The sequence below is a fragment of the Paroedura picta genome, chromosome 4 (genome assembly GCF_049243985.1).
Source record: "Paroedura picta isolate Pp20150507F chromosome 4, Ppicta_v3.0, whole genome shotgun sequence".
NCBI classification, from domain to species: domain Eukaryota; kingdom Metazoa; phylum Chordata; class Lepidosauria; order Squamata; family Gekkonidae; genus Paroedura; species Paroedura picta.
The window spans coordinates 89,525,369-89,549,126 of record NC_135372.1 but is presented as its reverse complement, the minus strand read 5'-3'; the positions used below and the strand labels follow the sequence as shown (position 1 = coordinate 89,549,126).

The following is a 23,758-nucleotide window of genomic DNA, read 5'->3' as shown; positions in this document are numbered from 1 at the left end:
TGGCTGGAGTGACGATACTAGAATGTTGCATCTTTAGTGCTAACTGGCTTCCATTTTTAATCACTAGTGTTGTTGGCTGTTTTCTATCACAAGAACATATTTGTCTGGGGTGCAGTAAATGTTCTCTAGGGAAAACCCACTGTTCGTACCAACTTACTGACAATGTTAAGACTTCACTTAGATGCCTTCTTTCTTGGATCAATTTGGTTGGCAAAACAGGTTACATTGGCTGGATCAATGAAATCAATTGAATTCTAGAGCTCTTTTATGCCCCATATGCTTTTTCTTAACAGAAAGAAAACTACAAGGAATTGCCCTTTGGGAACATTAATTTATCTAGCCCACAATGAAGCTCCATCTTGTGGATACTTAAATCCATAGACTGAAGCTATGGATGGATAAGGCAGATCTTTTTACAAACCTGAGAAAAAAACAAGTTTACAGAAAAATCTGAAATCAGCAAAAAAAAATAAAAATAAATTGGTAGGGTTATATTTTGAATGGCAGGTGGCAGAAAAGATGTGTGTGGCTGAAACCTGGGTGCGAGAGGTTGAAACAGTCATCCTGAAATACCTGGTTCTGTCTGGGTTTTCTGTCCTTCGTCCATCTCGGCTGCATGGTAAGGTGGTGGTGGTGGCATTCCTTATCTGAGAGGCTTTCTCCGTCAGGGCTCTTCTAGCATCATCTATCTTGTGAGTGGAGTGTGTTGACATTAGGGTTGTGCACGGTGACATCTGAATTGGCGGTTTCAGGCCGACGCACCCAGTGCCACACCGCGGGGGGGGGGGGAGGTACGTGCACTGGTGCATATCTCAGTGCATACATGCAGGTGCACACCTGCATGTGTGCGCCGAGTTGCGCAACGGCGCACGTGCCTCTCCTGCTCCCTGATGCAGCCATGCACAACCCTAGTTGGCATTGAGTGCAGCTCAGTGGAGAACTTGTTGATCTGGTTGGCATACCGACCGGCCAACACTCCACCAGATGCCCTGTCAAGCTTCCTAGAGGCAGTGAGGCCCTGGGCGTTGCAGTACCCAGGACTTATCATCTTGGAAGACTTCAGCATCCATGCCAATTCACCATCCTCTTGGTTGAGTGTGGACCTGATGTCGGCCATGGTGACCTTAGGGTCTCTCAGTTTATTACAGGTTCCACCCATCAGGCTGGCCACACTCTTAACATGATTTTTGGCAATGGGGTAGAAGTGGATCTGATGGCGACTGAGGAAAACAGGAAACATGGTCATACCACCATGCCCTGCTTGGGCAATGGGCGCATTTTAGCCCGCCCACAGAGACTTATGGATCTGATTGGTTTCCTGAGTGCTCTGTGGGTCCTGATGCCTCACGGCAACTCACTGGCATTGATGGAGGACTGGTAGTCCCGTGTTTTGGCTGCCATTGATGAGATTGCTCCCAGATGTCCTCTCTGACACCCAGCCTACCCTTGTTCCTGACCTGGAAATTGCAGCTGGTGCAAAATGCAGGTGCTAGAGTCCTCATTAAGGCCACTGCTCTTAATCACAACACCAAGCCAGCTCTCAAGAAGAGGGAGGGAAGGAAGGAAAATAGATGGCAAGGGACAAGTAAAGCTTATATTGGTTGTTGAGTGGGAAGGAAGAGAAGCAGAGGAAAAAGGGAGAGGCTATAGGGGCTTTTAGGAAAGGGAAAGAAGAAATCATAGGACGGGAAAATAATACTCCTTTCCATAAGTCTTTGTAGATCCCACACTTGCCATTTATTAATGTACTAATAGCACAAAGTTGTACAGCAATGCCTCTATGCATTCTGCCAAAAAAGAACAACTTGTGTGGGATTTTTTCCTCAGGTGAATTAACAAGAGCATCGAGTCTCAAATTTGCACTTTGAAAAGTGCTTTAGCCTCAGTCTCAATCTAGTTTTTGTCATTCTTGTTCGCCTAACTCAGATTCTATTTATAAATGCACTAGTAAATAAGCCCGCTGCTCTCGGAATGCAGCGGGCGCTAGCAGGGCGTTGGATTGTCAGGGGCCGGCTGTCCACGGGCGGAGAGGGAGGGGCCAGACTTGAGGGGGGTCGTGGGGCGCTGCGTGAGCCGGAGGCAGCTTGTCCCGGCCTCCCCCCACCGGCGGCAGCGCGGCCTACCGTGGGCCAAATGGCGGGGGTAGTGGAGGTGAGTGGGTTCTCGGCGCGGCGGTTGTCTTGTGATGTGGCGGGCTGGTGTTGCACTGGGGGGCGGGGCCAGAGGGGCGCAAAGGTCCGTGGATGTCGCCACAGCGGGCAGCGCAGCGGGCGATATGAGGCAGCAGGTGAGGGGGTGTGGGAGCGAGTGGAGTGGGCGGCATCACTGGAGGTGGTGGGAGAATCTCCGTGTGGCTTTGCTGGGCGGGGTCTGGAGGCAGCGGCGGCGGCTGTAGGCGGCGGTGGGGCTAGGGCTGTGGCCGGCGGGCTGTCGTGTTGGGGCGGCGAGGAGCCGACGTGCCGTGGCAGTGGCGAGGGAGGTAATGGTGGCTTTGGGGTGGCTGCGGGCGACGGTGAAGGGAGGGGTGGATCGGGAGGCGCAAAGCACCTCCCGATTAGTCAGTCCAGCGGGCATGGGCCAATTGCGAGGCACGCTGCGCGTGGCGTGCAATTTGTCCCATGCCGCCTGAGTGACAATAGGAGGTCCCAATCACCAGACGCCTGCTGATTAGGGCCTCCGATTGTCAGTCCTGGGGAAGGGGCCTATCGGCACCCTTCCTCATCACAGACAGGGCCCGCCGCCGGGGCCCTTAGCGAATTATTTAATCCGCTCCGCTAGGAGTGGGTTAAAGATAATTCACTTATTTTAATGAAGTCTGAATTCAAAATCCAGTATGGTTTAGACAGGTATGAATAATGTGTCAGATTGATGGGAATGAAAAGTTGTAGAAAAGTCTAATGACTGGACTGGACTTAGCAGATATGGATCCCAAAGTGATCAGCATCTGCCTCTTGATTGAGTTGTGGAAATCTGGCATGGCTAGTAACAGGATAAGAGGACTTCCTTAATAGGGCATGGTTCCATCCTATACCATTGAGCCTAACTCATCCCAAACAGCACTTTTTTGTATCATGGTTAGTTAAGCAGTTCTAAGGTAGCTTGTACATGTAAACGTATAATATTCCCCAAAGAGCCCCTAGGTTAAATGACTGAAACCTGCTCAAAATCCCCAACCCCAAGGAAATTAAACTGGCCTCAGATCGGGCCCTGACCTGGTGGAACATTCTGCCTGGTGAGATCAAGGCCCTGTGGGGCATTAAAGAGTTCAGCAGGTCTTGTAAAACAGAGCTGTTCTGCCAGGCCTACAGTTGAGGCCTAAGGGATATTTTAAGCTCAGCTGACCTCTCTGTTAATATCCCAGCCTATATCCATCAGTCAATCCCACATTTTCCAACTTTATTTAAGAATTGACACAGATAACGTACCTCCCTCCCTCTCCAATTTAATTGTGGCACTAGCATGGAGCAAACAGGTTTATACTGGCAGTTTTGTACTGGGTAATATAGAATCATAGAGTTGGAAGGTGCCATACAGGCCATCTAGTCCAACCCCCTGCTCAATGCAGGATCAGCCCAAAGCATCCTAAAGCATCCAAGAATATTCTGTTTTTAGGTATGTATTTTATTAGTAAACTGTAAGTAAGATTTTATTGTAATTTACTAAATTGGATTGTATGTTTTTAACTCTGTTGTAACCCGCTCTGATGAGCCTCTTGTGGCACAGAGTGGTAAGGCAGCCGTCTGAAAGCTTTGCCCATGAGGCTGGGAGTTCAATCCCAGCAGCCGGCTCAAGGTTGACTCAGCCTTCCATCCTTCCGAGGTCAGTAAAATGAGTACCCAGCTTGCTTGCTGGGGGGTAAATGGTAATGACTGGGGAAGGCACTGGCAAACCACCCCGTATTGAGTCTGCCATGAAAACGCTGGAGGGCGTCACCCCAAGGGTCAGACATGACTCGGTGCTTGCACAGGGGATACCTTTACCTTTACCCCGCTCTGAGCCTCTAGAGAAGGGTGGGCTAAAATACAAAAATAAATAAATAACTCGACAGCATTTCTCTATTATATAGGCTTTGATCACTTTGACCTCTGTCCCAGGTTCCCAGTGACAGGGTTTGTCAAGGTAGTTGGGCAGTTGAGGAAGGATGTTGTTTGTTTACACCTGTTATCCTCACAAGACTGTCAGAAAGAAATGCAATTGCTTTTACTCATGCTGTTTTTCACATGCTGTTTAAATAAACATCCTCAATCCCATGAGAATGTTCCTCATTCAAAAACATCACTGGTTCACAAACATAAATGCAGCTTTTTATACCTGATATCACATCTCTGGAATTTCCTTTATTTTTACATTTTAATCTGGTAACCATTTTGCATTGAAACTACTCTCAAGATTTTTGAAAGTTTTCCTTAGGTTGCCTTAGCATGAAACTGAAAAAAGGCATACTAGTAGCTAAAGTTCTCTTGTAACTTTCATGGAGTGTGTTCACACTTAAGAAGAATTAAAATGAGATTATTTCAAAGACATCCATTTGAGTCAAATTGCAGAGACACATGGAGTTAGTTACAGAAGTTGTTATATTAAAGACCACCCTTCAGTCCAAGAAGCTACTAAAAGTATAAGTGTGCATTGGAACATTTTCACCAAACAAATTCCACAGGAGTAGCTTACGTATGTTAGTTTTGAAGTACCTTAAAGACTTAGATTTACTGTGTGTTCTCCATACGAGGAGAGGTGTTTGTAATTTCTTATAACCTGTTTTTTTTTACTGTCTGAAGGAGTATCAAAATGGCTTACACGTGCCAACCCTTCCTCTCCCCACTACAGACACCTTGTCATTTAGGTGGGGCTAAAAGAGCTATCAAAGTTGCTAGAAAAATCATTAATGCTCGGCATGGTCAGCAGCATAAGGAAACGTAGTTGTCAAAGAATCCACTGGCTCGAGACGATCAAAGCCGAAACAGGGATGACTATGAACCAACTAAAAGAAGCAGTCAGAGACAGGGGCGCATGGTGAAGACTTTCCTATAGAATTGTCAAGGCTCTGACACGACTGAACAGATGGCATCATCATCATCATCATCATCATCATCATCATCATCATCATCAAGACAGCTCTGAGAGAACTGTGACTGACCCACGCTCACCCAGTAGACTGCATGTGGAGGTCTGGGGAATCAAATCTGGTTCCCCAGATTAGATGCGGCCACTCTTAACCACTACACCAAACAGCTCTCAAATGAGAACATAAGGACAGGCATGTGTACTTTCCCTCTGGCTATTGGTCATTACAGCACAATAGCAATGGGTCTTCTACATGGAGAGTTTTCCCATCATTTTCCTGCTCCAGTCCCCCAATAGTAGCTATCCTCCCCATCCTCTGCACCAGTGGGACTTTTTCGGTTTATTTCTATCTGGCAATATCACTATATTGATACAACATTATCGCAATCCACGTAAGATCTCTGAAATCCTTTCATTTAAAAAAAATTACAGAGATATGCCTTCACTCTTACATTTCTGCAAGGAAAGGTTACAGAGACTTACTTTTTAAAAACGGAAAGCTGGGAATTCACAGAACTGAACCTGTAAGTTGTTTATAATATTAGGTTGTGATAACATATGGCAATCCTTAATTGCCCATTAAAAAGGAGTGATAAGGGGAGGAAATAGCCATTGTGGGGAAAATAGCTGCCCCATGGGCAAGAGCAGGAAACCCAGAACATCCCCTCCACGTGGCAGACAACCAGGATTTGCTGCAATCTTTCCCAAAACTTATGACCAAATCAGGTTTGGAAAGTATGAGATGAAAAACAGGGACCCTCTGGAAGATGCACAAATGTACCACAACAATTGGGGAAGCAATAGGGTTGCTAGGTCCCCTCAGCCACTGATGGGGGATAGGGGGTAAGGTTGTCAGCTCTAAATCTGGAAAATCCTGGAGATATCTGGGTGGGGCCTGGAGAGGACAGAGACCACAGTGAGGTACAATGCCACAGAGTTCACCTTCCAAAGCATCCATTTTGTCCAGAGGAACTGATCTCTGTAATCTGGAGATGAGCTGTGATTCCAGGGAATCTCCAGGTCCCAGCTAGAGGCTGGCATCCCTAGAAAGCAGGGGGGAAACCCTTTCCAAGAGCATTGAACCTTTGTGGATATAGCCACTGTGACATGATCTTTTGAGGACTAAAGACATTTCATCAGATGCAATAAGGAGTTATTCTCAGTTAATATATGCATGGATGTAGAGAAAAATTGTAACTAGGAAGACTAAAAAAAACGTCATGAAGTGGTCTCTAGTCCACAAAAACAAATTCCACCATCAGTTTGCTTTTCTTTCGTTTTTCTGAAACAGAAATCTCATTTCTGATAATGTTGGGACGCTGCTCCCTTACTTAAAAAGAAGTCAATAATTTTGGTATTTGTTTTCTCCCTTCATATGTGCTCATTAGCATTTTTTTTTAAATCATGGGAAATTATTTGTCTGCTTCACTGACTGCAACAACGCTTTGGACTCCATCTGGCACCCAGAGCTGAACCTTAAATTGCTACAGAAGGCAAATGGGGGGGAAAACATATGACCTGATTAAATCTATGCATCAACCCATCAAATGCAGGATAAAAATAAATGGGCAAACTGAGGCTTCTGAACTGGCATAAACAAGTTAGCCAGGGATGCCTCTCCAGTCAACCCTCCTCGCCCCTGCCCATCCACAGGCTGCAACCCATCTGGCAAAAATCCACCATAAAAGGGAGACATCAGTTTCTGTAGTCATCACCTTCAGGGAGACAGCCTGGAAATATACTGCAGTATCAGAGGCCTATATTCAGGTGGGAAGAAACAAAAATTGCCACTGTCTGCTTGGGGTAGGCAGCTTGGCTAAGGCTTTGCCTCTGTCCTTTGAAAAGCACCGTCATGGCTATTGTAGGTAAAGTAGTGATGGAAACACAGAAGCCTCTGCATGCTGAGGAAGTTGCGGTGGCTGGAGGACAGAGTGCCAGCATTATGGGATATGTATTTGGTACTTTTAGAGGATTCCGTATTTTTACTGTCATGTTTTCTTGTGAACTGCTTCGAGCCAGCTGGTCCAGGAGGGGTGGTATACAAATTAGATGATTAGATAGATAGATAGATAGATAGATAGATAGATAGATAGATAGATAGATAGATAGATAGATAGATAGATAGATAGATAGATAGATAGATAGATAGATAGATAGATAGATAGATAGTGGTTAACAGCAATGGCCTCTAACCTGGAGAGCTAGCTTTGATTCCCCACTCCTCCACATGCAGCCATCTGGGTGACCATGGGCTAGTCTCAGTTCTTTCAAATCTGCTTTCACAGAGCAATCCTGTCAGAGCTCTCTCAGCCCCACCCACCTCACACAGTGTCTGTTGTGGGGAAAGGGTTGTCAAACTGTGGCCCTCCACATGTCTATGGACCACAATTCCCATGAGCCCTTGCCAGCATTCGCTGGCAGGGGCTCATGGGAATTGTAGTCCATGGACATCTGGAGGGCAACAGTTTGCCCACCCCTGTTCTAAAGGCTCTTGAAAAGTGATGCTGGTCAGAAGCAAGTATGGTCCCTGATAACCACACAGCCCCCAAAGTTCGTTATACAGCAGAATTAAATTTATTCACTCTCTATTAGGTGTTACACTTAAGCTTTGATTGCTTGTATATTTTTTTAAAGAGACGTCTATAACCAAAACATGTGAAGTCTAAATTATTAACTACTTATTTGCTTGTATTTGTTTGTGTAAAGAGCATAGACTTTGTACCAAAGATCTTTGGAAGAGCCACATTACATGCATATAAATAGAGGATACTGTTTGGATCAGGGTAGCACAAATAATACTTAGTACTGTTGCAGTCTTCAGGATATGCCTTCTGCTGCTTGTAGATGCTGGGCTTTTTTTAATGATGTGTTTCTTACTTCTGGGTTATAGAAATGATCAGGCTGTTAGTTTCTCAGTTTGTTCTTTGGCTGTTTACTTGCCAGAATCAGGCAATGCTTTAATTTAAGCTTTGCTAATTTTGTTTGTCCTGCCTCTGTTAAGAAGCATCCATTTAAGAAAAGAAGTAAATATAAGTAATGTACTCTGGAGAGTTGTTTATTTAGAAGGCACTATTAAAGGAGATGGGTACTACATATAGCATTGCATCTGACTACAAGAACTCCAGTATTTACCACTGCAAAGCAGAACAAGGTTCCCTTCCAGTACAGCTCAAAGAGCTACATCATTATGTCTTGCTATAGATAGAACCTTGACCAATGAAGAAAATGGTTTAAACTTTGGAAAAAAGTACTCTGGATGCTATCATTAGGTCAGAAGACAAAAATAATCATTTCTTTTTGGAGAAAGATATCATTAAGACATAAAGAAATTAATAAAATAAGGACAGATCCTCATATGGGATACAAACAGTTGGTCCATTTCATGAATCTATAAGATTTTTAAAAAACTTGCAAGATAAATTGCAAAATTGTGAGGTCCCAAAATAATAAATATGGTTTACATTATTTAGTAACATTATTTATAAGTTTGCTTTTCTCCCCAACTTGACAAATTGTTATTATGAATACCTGTTTTCTGCTCCTGAAAGTACAAATTTTAAAACCTACTGTTCACAAGAGGTAAAGTTTGGTCACAGACTCTAAACAACAGTGGAGCAATCCATTATTCCAGCAAGGAGTATGCTTGACACGTTCTTCTCTCTCCTCTCCCTCTCCAGTTTATTTTGCTCTTTCTTCTTCCTGTTTAACTTAACCAATTACATTGTACTGCAGCTTTACAAATAAGTCCTCAACTGTTATTAGCTTACATCAATTTGCATCAGTCCACTTGCTAATGCATTCTAATGTTTGTGCCACATCAAAATCTGTCATCTTCCAGTGAAAACAAGGGGGGGGGGGAGAGAGAGAGAGAGAGAGAGAGAGAGAGAGAGAGAGAGAGAGAGAGAGAGAGAGAGAGAGAGAGAGAGAGAGCCTATGTAGCATTGCAAACATGGGAACAGGCGTTTCAAAGCTAGGGATGCCAGCCTCCACCTGATACCTGGGGACCCTCTAAAATCATCTCCCGACTATAGAGATCACTTCCCCTGGAGAAAATGGGCACTTTGGAAATCAGGCCCTGCGGCACTGTACCTCACTAAGGCTCCTGTCCTCCCTAGGCTCTAGTCCCAAATCTTGAGGAATTTTCAAACCCGGAGCTGGAAACCTTACTCTCATCCCCCACCGAGGTGACCAGGCTACCCTATTCAAAGCCCACTATATGCATATTCCCCACCTTCTTTGGGAAGACTTAGTCTAGCTTTTAATGGGTAAAAACCAGCAGGTCCAAGTCACGTTTCCGCCATGCTCCCTAGGGGAATTTAGGCAACATTCTCTCAGCCTGCCATCAGAAATCATTATTTACAGAGTTCTTTTTAAGAATAACAAGGTGAAGTTTACATTTGACAGTGCGATGCAAATGCTATGTCTTCTCTACAGAGTAAGGCAGAGAAGTGGCTATGCAGCTGCTGAATAGGAGAACATTTCTTGTTCTCATGGTCATGGCATGAGAGACAGAGAGAATATAACAATTAACACTGTTCGGGATTCTCAAAATTCTGGAAAGCAAACCGGAATCCAATGCAGAGAGCAATTCTTCCATCTTCGCCAGGCCCGGCTACTAGCGCCCTACCTGTCCCCTGACCACCTGGCTACAGTGATCCATGAGACAGTCACCTCCAGATTAGATTTCTGTAACTTGCTCTACGCGGGCCTGCCCTTGTCCTTGATCTGGAAACTTCAGCTAGTGCAAAATGCAGCTGCCAGGGTCCTCACTGCCACACCTTGGAGGGCCCACATCCAGCCGGTGCTGAGGCAGCTGCACTGGTTGCCAGTTGCTGTCCGGATCCGGTTCAAGGTTTTGGTTTTAACTTTTAAGGCTTAACGCGGGTTGGGACCCACATACCTGAGGGACCGCCTGTCGCCCTATGTGCCCCGCAGGGCTCTACGCTCTGCGGGAGAAAACCTACTGATCGTTCCCGGCCCCAGAGAAGTTCGCCTAGCCTCAACCAGGGCCAGGGCTTTCTCTGTCCTGGCCCCCACCTGGTGGAATGAGCTCCCGGGTGAGCTGTGGGCCCTGCGAGAGCTGTCAGCGTTCCACAGGGCCTGTAAAATGGAGCTCTTCCGCCAGGTCTATGGTTGAGGCTGGGATTGGCAAGGAAGAACATTGCCCCCCTGGGGGGGTTTGAAGTAGTCATCATCACCCTCCATCCCCCAATGCCCTTGTTCAGGTAGGGGAGAGTGGTATTTTCTGCCGTGTTGGGTATTTTTATAGTCTTTTAACAGGGGTTTTAATGGGGGATTTTAAGACTATTGTTAGCCGCCACGAGCCTGTAGGGAGTAGTGGGAAATAAATCAAATAATAATAATAATAATAATAATAATAATAATAATAATAATAATAATAATAATAATAATAATAATAATATATTTGTAATAATACAGTACTGTGAAATCGGTGGTTTAAGCAAGTCAAGACCCATCCCCAAGCACTCTATCTGCAAGTTTGGAAAGGCTTCATCTGCTAAGTTTTTGCCTGGTCATACAGCTGTCAAAAGCAGTCTGGGGAGGTGGAGGGGACACTTATTCACAGGGTATGAAGCTCCTCTATGGAAGTCATTGTCAAAGCAATGCATTGCAAGAACAAAATAAAATGTTTCGGGCCAGTTCATGCACCAGTCCCTGCATCATCATTCTGGGAGTACTTATGAATCATTCAAATGATAAGAAAAAGGAAGGCAATGGACCAATCACTCACACAAATCACCCAGAGGTTCCTTTTACGCTTTCTTCTTTCGGAGTTAGCTATCTAACAGGAGTGATGGGCAAACCGGCAAAAATAAATAAGTGGCCAGGGAAGGACATGAATGATCTCGGATAGCCTTGCAAATAGAGCACTTGTACAAACAAAGTCTGTTACTCTCACAAAGGAATGTGGCAGGAGCTGCCTAACCTGTTGCAGTGACAAACCCATGTGGTTCACGTTCACAAGTTACTTGTGCCATTCCCTGGCTCATTCTAAAGGCTGTGAGGACACACAGCAGACAAAATGTAGAAACTGCAAGAGCGCAGTGAGGGTTCCTAAGGTGTGTGCTAGTGAACCCCACTGGTGGCAGTGGTGAGAAATTCTGGCTTCCCTCTGGCATACACGGAATCCTTCAGGAGACGGCAGGCAGTCTTAGAAGCAAGGGCTAGAGTCCCACAGAAGGGGAAAGCCTCTTTGTGAGAGGTCACAGGTGCCTGCCAGAGGAGAAGTACACTAGTAAATTCATAGAAGTTTGTTCCTTCTATGAACACACCTTCAAGCACCTAACCTGTAACGCCAGCCTCTGGATCTTCATAAGGCAGGTGGAACAGCAGCCAAAGAGCCCTTCTCCAGTGTATTTATGTGCTAGGGCCTCTGCACCACCACTTTATGCATCTCCACCTTCATGACAAACAGCCTGGCAGGGATGTGTGAGCCACATTGAGCCTGGCAATTCCATACCTCTTGCCACTGTCTCCCTGGGAGCCAGCACAAAGAAGCTTTGACAGAGTGCGGTTACCAGCTTTCACTGAATCTCCGGCACTAACTTCTCCCCCCTCCCACCCACCCACAGCAACTTGCTGTGGCAGCTACAGCACTCCCTTGATAGATACCCTGCTCTTCACATGCATGCACACACAGGGACATTCTCTAGTCCTTCCTCCCCATCCCAAAGGTGCTCCCCCCTGTTGCAAGGATTTATGAAAGGCTCCCCACTGACCTGTTCTTGGGGGCAGGGAGCCCCTTGTCTGCTCATTCCTGATATCTTGGGATGCTGCTCGAGCTGCGACTGTTTGCTTCCTCCTTCACATCCAGCCCTGCTGCCAGTGGGGCAATAATGTGCTTGACTCTTGCTCTGAACTTGGCATTACTCTCAGTTCAGTGCCTCCAGCACCACGCTACCCCCGCCTGCCCAGTGCTCAGCACCGCCTTGCCCAGCATGCATCAAAAAGCTCTGCTCAGAATCACAAGATTCTACGGCAGCGGTCTCATTTGGAAGGCAGGAGCTCTCAGTCCCTGTAGCTCCCAGCAGCAGCAGCAGCAGCAGCAGCTCTTCCTGCTATGAAGATTCCACCCAGGTGGCCAAAAGGTGGCTCCTTTCAGGTGGTTCAGCTTTCTCTGTCCACAGCAGCATGCCCACATGTACAAACTGAAGTGAGACAACAATTTCAGAGGAAGCCTAGACCAATGGTAGGATCCTGGGAAAATCTGCCTTTTTCCTGCAATAGAGGAGCAGTGCCTACATGAACCTACAAAGTATGTATTTGCCTCCAGAGTATAGGCTTTTCCATAGGCTCTGAGCAACGTATGGAACACACTGGCACATGCTGGCATCCTAGGTTGTAGGTTCACTCCTCCTCAACTAAGCTCTTCACTTTGACACGATGAATCAATTGCATCAACATACCAACACACAACCTGTTCCACTGTATACAGAGTTAACAGAATTGGCACAGTGAGTAAAGTCAAGGAATATTTTAGAACGATACCAAATCAGTAATCTGCCTTACCTGAAGCCAGGCCCTGCATGCCAAAATCACCATTCAGACATGTAAAGAAGCTTCAGTCTGCCTCCCTGACACCAACTGGGAGCTGAACTGCAGAGGACTAGATCTCAAGAGCTTGGGGTAGGATTGGAAGGTTTCACCACTTATTCTGTCTCATGTCCAATGCTGGTTTGGCCCTTTCCTGTCAGCCCACCAGGCACGCTGTAGTGTAAGAGCCAGCTCAGCTTGACTCCATCCTAATGAGGCCTCATTAGCAGCATCCAGCTGTTGGCTGCCCCTCCCCTTCAAGGAGAGGGGGCAGCCTCAAAGATGGGCTCAGCCCCCATAGTGCCTGGGTGAGGAGCCAGGCATTCAGAAGGGAGGGGAGCCAAAAAGAGCTCTGTCCCCCTTTCTTCTCAAGCTGTGATGGAGACTTCCTTCAAGGCAGTCTGGCCTAGCTCCTTCGAGGCAGGAATACCTGGCACAGACAGAAGACTTGATGGAGACATGCATCATGGGAGGGGTCTTATTTCATAACAGCTCATTCACAGTGCTCACATAGCCTGTCCTCACTGGGTTATTTAAGTCCTGACCTGACCCACAGATGGCCTCGCAGGGACTTCTCTGCCTGCCCACACCTGTTGCAGGGCATCCGGGAAAACCCAACCAGTCCTGGAGTTAGAAGAAATTGGAGCTTATGTGCATATAGCTCCAAACCCAGCTAGAGATTTAGACTCCGGTGGCAGGGCCAGGGCTTGGGTATGGTATGAACTTCAGAGGCCTGTTTTCCTAATCGTCACAAATAATACCCTCCCCCTTCCCTCAGCCGCTGTGGGGGGGGGGAGTTCGTGTATCCCATTGCCATGGACTGGACTTGCCAACCAGCTTCCTGATTAAACAGCCCAGTGGATCCAGAATGCAGGACTGCAAAGTGAAATGTTCCTTATGTATGCATGGAGACGGAGAATGCCCTGTGTTCAAGCAGGGCCTTTCCTTATTTTGGTCCAGGTCTTTGGGTGATTGAATCAGAGATACTCAGACTAGTAATGTTCCTCCATTTTGAAGCTTCATCCCACCATCTTCAATTGCATGAGCTCCCTAAAACCACCCAAGTGGTAAGAAGAGGAAGAACTAGGTTTTTATATTCCACTGTTCACAACCAGAAGGAGTCCCAAAGCAGCTTACAAACCCCTTTCCCTTCCCCTCCCCACAACAGACGCCGAGACCAATGCAGCACAGGCGGAAAAGGACAGTCTGGCTCTTGTATGGATGTGGGGCTAATCCCAGCGTCCACATTACATCGGCACCAGACCAACCCCCTCCTGGCCCTGGTCCATTTTAGGCCTTCTGTTGCCCTGCAGGGATTTAGGCCTTCTCTTTTTCCCGTGGGTACCATCGGCAGCCATGGAGGACCAGGCCTGTATGTCCTGGCATGGACAAGAAATGCCCCATTTGGCTTTGTGGCACTTCGTGGTGCTGAATGGGTCATTTAAAAAAACTGCACAAAGGTGGGATTGCATTGTATCGCAATCCAACCTTTGTGCAAATAATGTTTTCTTCAGATCTGGGCTCTTTGCAGAAACAGTGATTACTTGATTTGCATTCCTCCTTTTGCTCCCCGCCTTGTTCTGTTCCTTTTGTGATGCTCCTGCCCTCGTGCCTAATGACACAACACTAAGCATCCCCACCTCCCTGTTATGGCTTCGAGCACCCCAGCTGTTTTATGAGCATCTACATCCAAGGAGCCCAGTGAGGCATGAATGAGACAGCAGAACATGGCAGAGAAGAGTGGCAAAGGGGAGGAAGAGGAGAAACCAGATGGGATTTAGAGGCTTGACATTGCCACACATGTCAAGCACACATGAATGGGGGAGGCAGTGCGCAATGCTAGCTTAGAACCGGTTTCATTCTTCAAACCTTCTCACAGTATTGCTGCAGAAAAGCCAAATAAGGGATGTGCCAGCAGAAAACTAATTCAACCAGAAGACAGAGCTAAATAGACCAGACAGGACAGGAATCCTGAGTCAGAAAAAAAGCCAAGGCAAGGAAGATTTGGGCATTCCATTTAACAGTCAAAGCTTCTGCTTTCCATAAATCTGGTATTCCAGCACTAAACCTTTAGACAAAACTATGTTTGGAGTGTAGGAATAGCAGACTATTGCAGAGAATAACGATGACCACCATACTTTTCAGCCTGTGTCCAGTCTTGTTCTGGAAGACCACATCAATCAATGAAAGCCTTGGAAAGACCCAGCTGGGCTGCCAAATCTTGAAATGAATAGGAAGGTCCATTCCACACAACTGAAATGTAGCTGAATTGTAACACTTTGTAAACGCTACATTTTTTACATTATGCACAATGTCATACACTAACCACAAAACTCCAACAACACTCCCGCAACATTCGCTTTTTTATAGTGCTTCAGGGGGAATCGTAAAAAGTAGATTCCCCCTAAAAAAGCGCTTGACTTCTGAGAACAACCTGCAACGCATCAGCAAAAGACATGTGCATTCTCAAAATAGTGTTCAGAAGAAGGTCCCTCCTCCGCTCCTGCCCCCAAACTTCCGAGAGACGGGAATGCCTTTTCCCCCCTACAAGCCATATAAAGCAACAAACAAGCGAACACACTTTTCGTTTGACAGAAGGTTTTAAACTTTAAACTTTAACTTTCAAAGAGAGCATCATAACATCACAGAATCCCTTGCTCACTGTGTTCCTGAATGTTGCCCTGCCTGCACTAACATGCATTGTATGTTATTTTTTTTCTTGATGCGTGTCAACGATTACACGCATGTCCGCCAGCACGCTGTATTAATTAGTGTGGATGGAGGAACTGTGAAAGCTCCCTCAGCGAGCTTTCTTCCATCTCCAATGAACACCTCCCCCCTGGTTTAGCCTTGTGTAAATAGCCATTTTGGGGGGGAAATTACAATGAAATACAGTTCCGTGTGAAGCAAAGAAGCAATAAATTAACACATATTTCTTGCCACATGTGTTTTCAGATTAAAAAAAAAATGTAAAGGGAAAAGGGCGATTTTCCATTTGATTGGCTCTTCAGGTTGATTGACGCACTGAGGCAGGCAGAAGCATCACAAATTTAAAGTGCCTTGTTTGCAATACCTGCAAGACTGGAAACATGTGCTTTACCAAAAACTACAGGTGCATGAATATTGTGCTACAATTTGCACTGTGTGAAATATCAGGGCCATTCCGCACCGGGATCCATGTAGCAAATTGTTTGCTGAACAAAAAATCGCCATTTTAAATAGTAGAATTCATCGTTATGCATACCTGCCTTTGTAGTGGAATCCAGCTGCGTTTCTATCGTTTCCCACAGGGTTCCGGTCTTGGCAAAAATCGCTAGAAAGGAAGCGCTATTGCTGAGCTGTGTCCCGCCCCTGGCCGTCAAGCAGCCAATGGGCGGCCGTTATCATGCTCCCAAACAGCCCCTTTCCCTTTAAGGAAGGTTTAAAAACACACACACACACACACACACACCCGTTGCAACGAATATGCGTTGATTCATTGCAACGGAGAGACCCTTCCAGCTAGCAGGTGATGTTTGAGCTGCCGTTTCATTGTTGCCACGCTCCCCCCCGAGTGAAAAAAAAAATCCCCCCCTCACGGGCGCGATTTTCGGCCGAAAACAGTGGGAAAAAAAGTGAAAATAAACAAGCAAACGGGCCTCTGCGATGCTTGTACTTGGTGACTTTAAACAGAGGGACTGCAGCCGGGGAAGCCTCACTGGGTAAACGAAGGCTTGCCGGTGCGTTGATCTGTGCTCGCTCAGAGAAAAAAAAATGGCAATCGCTTCGCCGGAAGATCAGAGGAGAGAGCCAGGGGGAGGGACTTTGCAGAAACCGCAACAATGGTAACGCACAGAACTTTCCCGCTAGTGTTGCAGATTGGTTGCAGGAGTGTAGCGCTTTCCGGAGGGTGAATCCACTTTTTGGGTTATCCCTGAAAGCGCTACAATGAAGCGCTTTTTGTGGATCGGTTTCAGGAGTGTTGCAGATTGTCAACGACGTTGTGCATAACGGCAAAACTGTAGCGATTTCAATTACTAATCATTGTGCTATTTTGGACGAATGCGGAACGGCCCTCAAAATTCCACTACAAATTGTAGCGGTTCGGGCTGCCGTGGACATCCAGCAAGATTGGCAGATGTGCAGAATGGATCTAGGTCTAGTCATTCCTTTGAACATGGTCATTGTGCACATTCTGCCTTAAAGCAATCCTAAAAGAATGTAAAACAACATAAAGATAAAACTTAGTCCTAGACAGCCGTGCAAACCACATCTTCATGCAGTTGTCACAAAATATACTCCCACTACATTTAGGGTTCCTTTTTATGAGCCCATTTGCTATCACTTTCCATAGTTTATTTATAGATTGGTAGCTTACTGTACTAAAAACATATCTCCATTATCCATGGGTGTGTAAAGGCATATTTTCACCTTACCGCAATGCACCACCACAAAAATAAGGACTCATGAAATAAGTCTTAAAGGTGCTACTGGATAAGGCTGATGATGTGCATGTCCATTTTGTTTCTCAGGTCAAAAGTGTCTGCTATCTTCTAAATCCCAGCGATCTTCCCAGGGTTAATGCATATATATTTTGATATTTTGTCATAATAATTGTACTATGGCCATCTGTCCAACTCCAACGTCTATGGACACAGTGCACAAGTGTTTGACATCAACACTTCACTCACAATGCACACAGATGTGCACTGTGTAGTTCTCATGTATCCTTTTCTGGGCATATTCTACAAGTTAATTTCTGAAAGCCAGCAGGAAATAAAGTTCATATAAACATATTAATCATATTCCAATTTGTTCAGTATTATCCACTTTGACTGGCATCAGCTCTCCAAGGTTTTGAACACAGAAGGGTCTGTCCAACACCAGTTTACTCAAGATACCAGGAATTCTACATGGGAAAATGTGTGTTCTACCACTGAATCATGGTCCCTCTCCATCCGTAAGCACCCCTCTGCATAATGTTTTCTTTAAGTACAGCTTTGTTCCTGGTAGGACCTTCTTCCTCCCTATGCCTTCCTCACTTTTCCAAGTGTAGTCATAAGGGAACTCATATGGCCCCAGGTTGCCATCCTCCAACGTTCTCCTGGGATTAGTTCCTCTGGAGGAAATGGCAGCTTCAGAGGGTGTACTTTATGGAATACCATAGAGTCTAGGAAGATGGAAGTCCTAGAGGGACATCACAACACTATGGAGCTCCCTCGTCTCCCTAGTCCCCACTCCAAATCTCTAGGAATCTGCCAAGTCATTGCTGGCAACCCTACATGGCCCCAAGATTCAGAAAGCATAGTGGTAAAGTTGAGATTTTTTCCCAAATCTTTAGGCACATGGGATTTTTCGAGGCCTAGGGCATAAGGTATAAATATGGACTCTAGCCAAAGACTAATGCCTTCTAGCTGGGGAAATTTGTGACAGTGTGCTAAGGGAGGACATGCTTCAGGGTTCATGGCTAAATCAAACTAACCCGAATGATGGACACGGAATTCAGGTTTACTTTTGCTTCCAATAATTTTCACAGAAAGAAAATGCCTGCTGTGAACTGAAAACATCATAGGAACAGTGAAAAGGCCTGCTATTTTGTGTGTGGTTGCAGATGGGTGAACTTCCTGGAAGGAAGTTGCAAAAGACAGAATGATTCTAATGCAGAGAGATGAATTCTAAACATATTCCGTATTATATATGTGTGTGTGTCTCCCACAGCATTAGAATAAAATAGTAGTCAGTTTAAGTATAACAACACACTGAATACAGCACTTTCCATTTTCTAGGGACCCTGGAGCTAAAATACCAGCATCGAGTCTCTTTCACAATTCCATGGAATTCTAGGTACCGACTGAAATAACTCAATAAATTTATGCAACAACTTTTCTATGTATCCAGGAAATCCAGCAACCATAATTAGATTGAAGGATGCTCAACACAGCAATGTGTGAGTCAATAGAAACAGGCAGACACAAACCCTGTCAACAAGCTTGGCTGCTACAGAAAGCCTTCTGGGTACACTCACTTTGTGCAGGGCATGAAAGGCCTTTGCTGTATTTCCCTTCAATGGCGTGTTATCACCATGGCAAGATCTACAAAATATACTATAAGGACTGAACATTTGACTAGTGGTCAGGGAGAGAGGTTAGAAATTGCGGCCAATACAATGTGAGTCTGGCCACAAGTTTAGGCAGCTTTAAGGATTAGATGGCTTTTAGCAACAATGGCTAAAAATGGAACCTCCACATTCATCCTGCTTCTTCTGACTACCAGAGGGGCAAGCAAGCAACAGGGGATGTCTACAACTTCTGAACGTCTGTTTACAGCCGATATGCAAACAGTACTTTATGTAAGTGGCTGCTTGACTGGAAACACACAAAACTACATTTAAAAAACAGAAACAAAGGGAAAAAAACAAGGAGTATTTTTTCAAAAGATTACATTATTAGAGCATCTTAGAAATACTTTTTAAAAAGTATAGATTTTTAAATACAGAGGTTAGACACAGTGGTTAGATAAAACATACAAATTACACCTCTAGGCCACTAATGCTTTTAGTACTTGAATCATGATAGATTATTTTTATCACATATGTTATACGCGAGGATCAGGTGGGATTCATTCCTTGGAGATATATGAAATATAACATTAGGCATATTTTAAATGTGATTGACTATTTGAAGAAAAAAGGTTTTATAAAAAACTGTTTTTATGATTTAGATGCTGAAAAAGCTTTTGACAATGGTTCTTGGAAATTCATGATAGAAGTCTTGAAACACCTATAATATGGAACAATTGTTTTAAAGTGGATTCAAAGTATATATACGAAAAAGTATACAAGAATTGTAACAAATGGATTTCTATCATAAAGACTGAAATTGAAAAAGAAACAGAAAAAGAAGCCAACAAGTCCTTCACCCACCATTAATTTCTTTAGTAAATTCAAATGAGTAGCCGTGTTGGTCTAAAGTAGCACAATAAAATCAGAGTCCAGTAGCACCTTTAAGACAACAAAGATTTACTCAAGGCGTGAGCTTCAAGTGCAAGCACTGGTCAGTTCATAGTGAGAGGAAGAGTGCTTGTACTTGAAAGCTCCCGCCTTGAATAAATCTTTGTTGGTCTTAAAGGTGCTACTGGACTCTGATTTTCTTTAGTAAATGTTCATCATGATTTAAGTTCAAGAAAGAAAATAGACTAACTTGTGTGGTCATGGTGGACAAATAAAAGAATGGTAGACTGTTAAGAAAGAAGGAAACAACATACCTTGTTTAATTTACTATCAGGTAGTTTCACAATTGAAATAACAACTTAAGAAAGGTGACAAACTGAGAGAAAAAAACAGCTTCTAAAAATTGATAACAGGTGCTAGATAAAATATATCAATTGTTATTGCAGTATGACTCTGAAACAGAAAATAATTAAAGACCATGAAAAAATGGGCTTGAGAGAATATGTTTAGATCAATGGGAGGGACTGTGGATTAAAGAATTAAAATATACTGAATGTCAAATGTTAAAAGAAAATTGGAACAAAATGTTTTAGATGATATATACAGAATCAGCCTCTCCGTCAGATGGCTATCTAGCCTCTGTTTTAAAATCTCCAAAGATGGAAAACCCACCACCTCCCGAGGAAACCTGTTCCACTGAGAAACCGCTCTGTCAGGAACTTCTTCCAGATGTTTAGATGGAATTTCTTTTGAATTAATTTCATCCCATTCATTCTGGTCTGTCCCTCTGGGGCAAGAGAGAACAATTCTGCTCCATCCTCTATATGGCACCCTTTTAAATACTTGAAGATGGTTATCAGATCCCCTCTCAGTCGTCTTCTCTCTAGGCTAAACAGACCAAGCTCCCCCAACCTTTCTTCATACTACTTGGTCTCCAAACCCCTCACCATCTTTGTTGCCCTCCTCTGGACATGTTCTAGTTTGTCAACATCCCTCTTCAATTGGGGTGACCAAAACTGAACACAATACTCCAAGTGAGGCCAAACCAGAGCAGAGTAAAGCGGTACCATCACCTCCCATGATCTAGACAATATACTCTGTTTGATACAGCCCAAAATTGCATTTGCTTTTTTAGGCATTAAACAGTAAAATTTAAAAGTGATTTTCAAGCTGTATATGTTAATTATGGAATAATGCAGTATGTAGCTTATGACTGTAACGTGATGCATAAGAGTAAGGTATGTATTGTTAATTGCAAGCTTTATGAACATGTTTTTTCTAAATAGTAGATTTGTAGTATATAATAATATGTGGTATTCCCTTTTCATTTCTGTGTATTCTTTTAAAATAAAATAAATTTATGAGAATCAGATTGTCGCAGATGATGTGTGACACATCATCTGTGACAATCTGGTTCTCACTGATGGCCACAGCACTAGGAGCAGGCAAGGGACAGGCAGAGTAGCAAACGGAGGGAAGGAGTGGGCGGTTTGTAATTGCCACCCCCCCCTCCTGGGATGCTTAGGGTGTACATTCACTTACCTTGAAGCTGCCCACTACCATGTGCAACCTGCATGGGGCAGCCCTCCACCGCCACCAGCACAGCCTCCTCCATTGCTGGTGCAGTCTTCTCTGTCCTAGTTGATTGCCTTATGGCTGCCAGGTTCGGGATTCTGCCAGTGCCACTACAGCCTCCACCGCTGTGGCCTTTGATGCCACCACTGCTGCCTGAGCATCTGGCAGTGCAGGTGCAGGCACAGCTGTAGCAGTGAAGCCAGTAGTAGAGGTGGCGGTGGAATCCCAAAGCTGGCAGCCATGGGGCAGCCAACTAGGGTGGTGGAGGAGCACACGTCAGTAGTGGAATTAGTGAACTGGTGGCAGAGAAGGGCTGCCCCATGGCAGGTTGCACATGGTAGTGGGCGGCTGCAAGGCTCCCTGGCCAGCTAAGTGAACAAATGCCTTAAGCATGCTGGGGGGTAGCTGGCTGCCTCAAAGCTGACAGCTTCAGGCCTCTACCGTTGCCACTGCAACCTCTGCTGCTGTGGCCTCCACTGCCAATGCTATTGCCTCAGCATCCAGCAGTGCAGGAGCAGCTGCTGCCTTGGTGTCCAGGGGCATGGCTGCTGCCTTGGGCTTCGCTGCCATAGCCATGGCCTCCTGCTTCTTCTGGCTTGCTCCCTGGGGCGGGACAATGGATGTCACATTCCTACCCATTTCCATCTTAGGAGGCGAGCCAGAAGATGTGTTCCACAGCAAAAAACTGTTTTTAAATAAAAGATAAACAATCTATGAATGATTCTCTTCCTGAGCAATTGTGATAATTAGATTGAAGGATGCTCAACACACAATGTGTGAGTCAATAGAAACAGGCAGACACAAACCCTGTCAACAAGCTTGGCTGCTATAGAAAGCCTTCTGGGTACACTCACTTTGTGCAGGGCGTGAAAGGCCTTTGCTGTATTTCCCTTCAATGGCGTGTTATCACCATGGCAAGATCTACAAAATATACCATAAGGACTGAACACTTGACTAATGGTCAGGGAGAGAGGTTAGAAATTGCGGCCAATACAATGTGAGTCTGGCCACAAGTTTAGGCAGCTTTAAGGATTAGATGGCTTTTAGCAACAATGGCTAAAAATGGAACCTCCACATTCATCCTGCTTCTTCTGACTACCAGAGGGGCAAGCAAGCAACAGGGGATGTCTACAAACAGTACTCTTTATTTAAGCTGCTCCTTCCCTGAAAACACACAAAGTTACACTGAAAAATAAAGCAGAGGGAAAACACAAGGGGCATTTTTCAAAAGATAATTACATTAGAGTAGCTTAGAAAGACTTTTTTAAAAGGTAGACTTTTAAATACAGCGGTTAGATAAAACATGCAAATACACCTACAGAGCATCCAGGATTTTAGTACTTGAATCATGAATTAAGCATAACAGATTATTTTATCAGCTTTTTGCTGTAAACTTTGAAGACAACACAAAATGAAGAGGCAAAAGAAGAGTTTGGTGTAAGTTAAAAAGTTGCCTGCTACACCAACAGAAATAGATCCAATAAAAGTTATCAGCTTGTTTGTGTTTTTAATTCTTTAGGATCCATATGGCAGTAAACATCTATGCCAAAATTTTAAAAGATCAACCTGTATTACTTAAAATAACTTCCCGTATTAACTCAGACTATTATAAATCTTGAACAGCTTGAAGTTATTTAATATGCCCAAGACAATTTTTTTGGCCTTTACACTAAAGAACGGTGACTCACATCTATTTTCTCTGTATCAGGAAATAGTGAAATAGAGCTGCACTTTCTGCTCCCAGGAGGAAAGGTATGAAAGAAGCCTGTTCAGTCTGTCAGGGGTTCCAAAAAACTCTACACTCTAAAGCTCAAGCAGAGACAGCAGTCTGATTTGGTGGAACGAAGAAAGAAGACATCAAAGTGTGCCATTGTTTCAGCACACTCTCCCTGTTGGCCTGAATCAGAGTAACTATTTGGGGAGGGGGAATAAAAGTGTTGCTACCAGCTAAGAAAGCATGTCCAGGGGAGGAGGGTTAGCTGCCTTTCTGGTCCTTAATGTGCAAAATCAGAGAACCCAGACACATAGCAAGTGAAAAAGAGGAGAAAATCTTGGTGTTTTTATCCCCCATTTTACTACCTGAAGAAGTCTCAAAGCAGTTTACTCTTCTTCTCTCCAAAACAGATATTCTGTGAGGTAGGTAAGGCTGAAAGAGCTCTGAGAAAACACCCAGCTGGCTGCATGTGAGGAATAAAACCTGGTTTTCCAGATTAGAGGCTGACATTCTTTAACCACTATATGAAGCTGGTCTATCTGGTACAGAAAAACTGAGGGGCTTTCTGCATTTGTCCAAAATAGCACAATTGTTACTAATTGAAATCGCTACAGTTTTGCCATTATGCACAATGTCGTTGACAATCTGCAACACTCCTGAAACCGATCTGCAAAAAGCGCTTCATTGTAGCGCTTTCAGGGAAAATCCCAAAAAGTGGATTCACCCTCCGGAAAGCGCTACACTCCTGCAACCAATCTGCAACACTAGCGGGAAAGTTCTGTGCGTTACCATTGTTACGGTTTCTGCAAAGTCCCTCCCCCTAGCTATCTCCTCTGATCTTCCGGCGAAGCGATCGCCATTTTTTTTTCACCGAGCGAGCGGAGATCAACGCACCAGCGAGCCTTCGTTTACCCAGCAAGGCTTCC

At 44.8% G+C, this 23,758-nt stretch overlaps 1 protein-coding gene across 4 annotated transcripts in view; it reads right to left on the bottom strand.

Annotated features, from left to right (window-relative positions):
• Nucleotides 1-23,758, bottom strand: part of SLC6A9 (solute carrier family 6 member 9) — a 64,629-nt gene that overhangs the window by 21,591 nt on the left and 19,280 nt on the right. Inside the window, exon 1 of one of the 4 annotated variants that reach the window (XM_077334025.1) lies at nt 11,802-12,025. The exons of the other annotated variants lie outside the window; for them this stretch is intronic. Coding sequence (XP_077190140.1) covers nt 11,802-11,837 — 36 coding nt within the window. The 5' untranslated portion in view covers nt 11,838-12,025. Of the gene's footprint in view, nt 1-11,801; nt 12,026-23,758 lie in introns of those variants that run through there. 4 annotated transcript variants of the gene reach the window in all.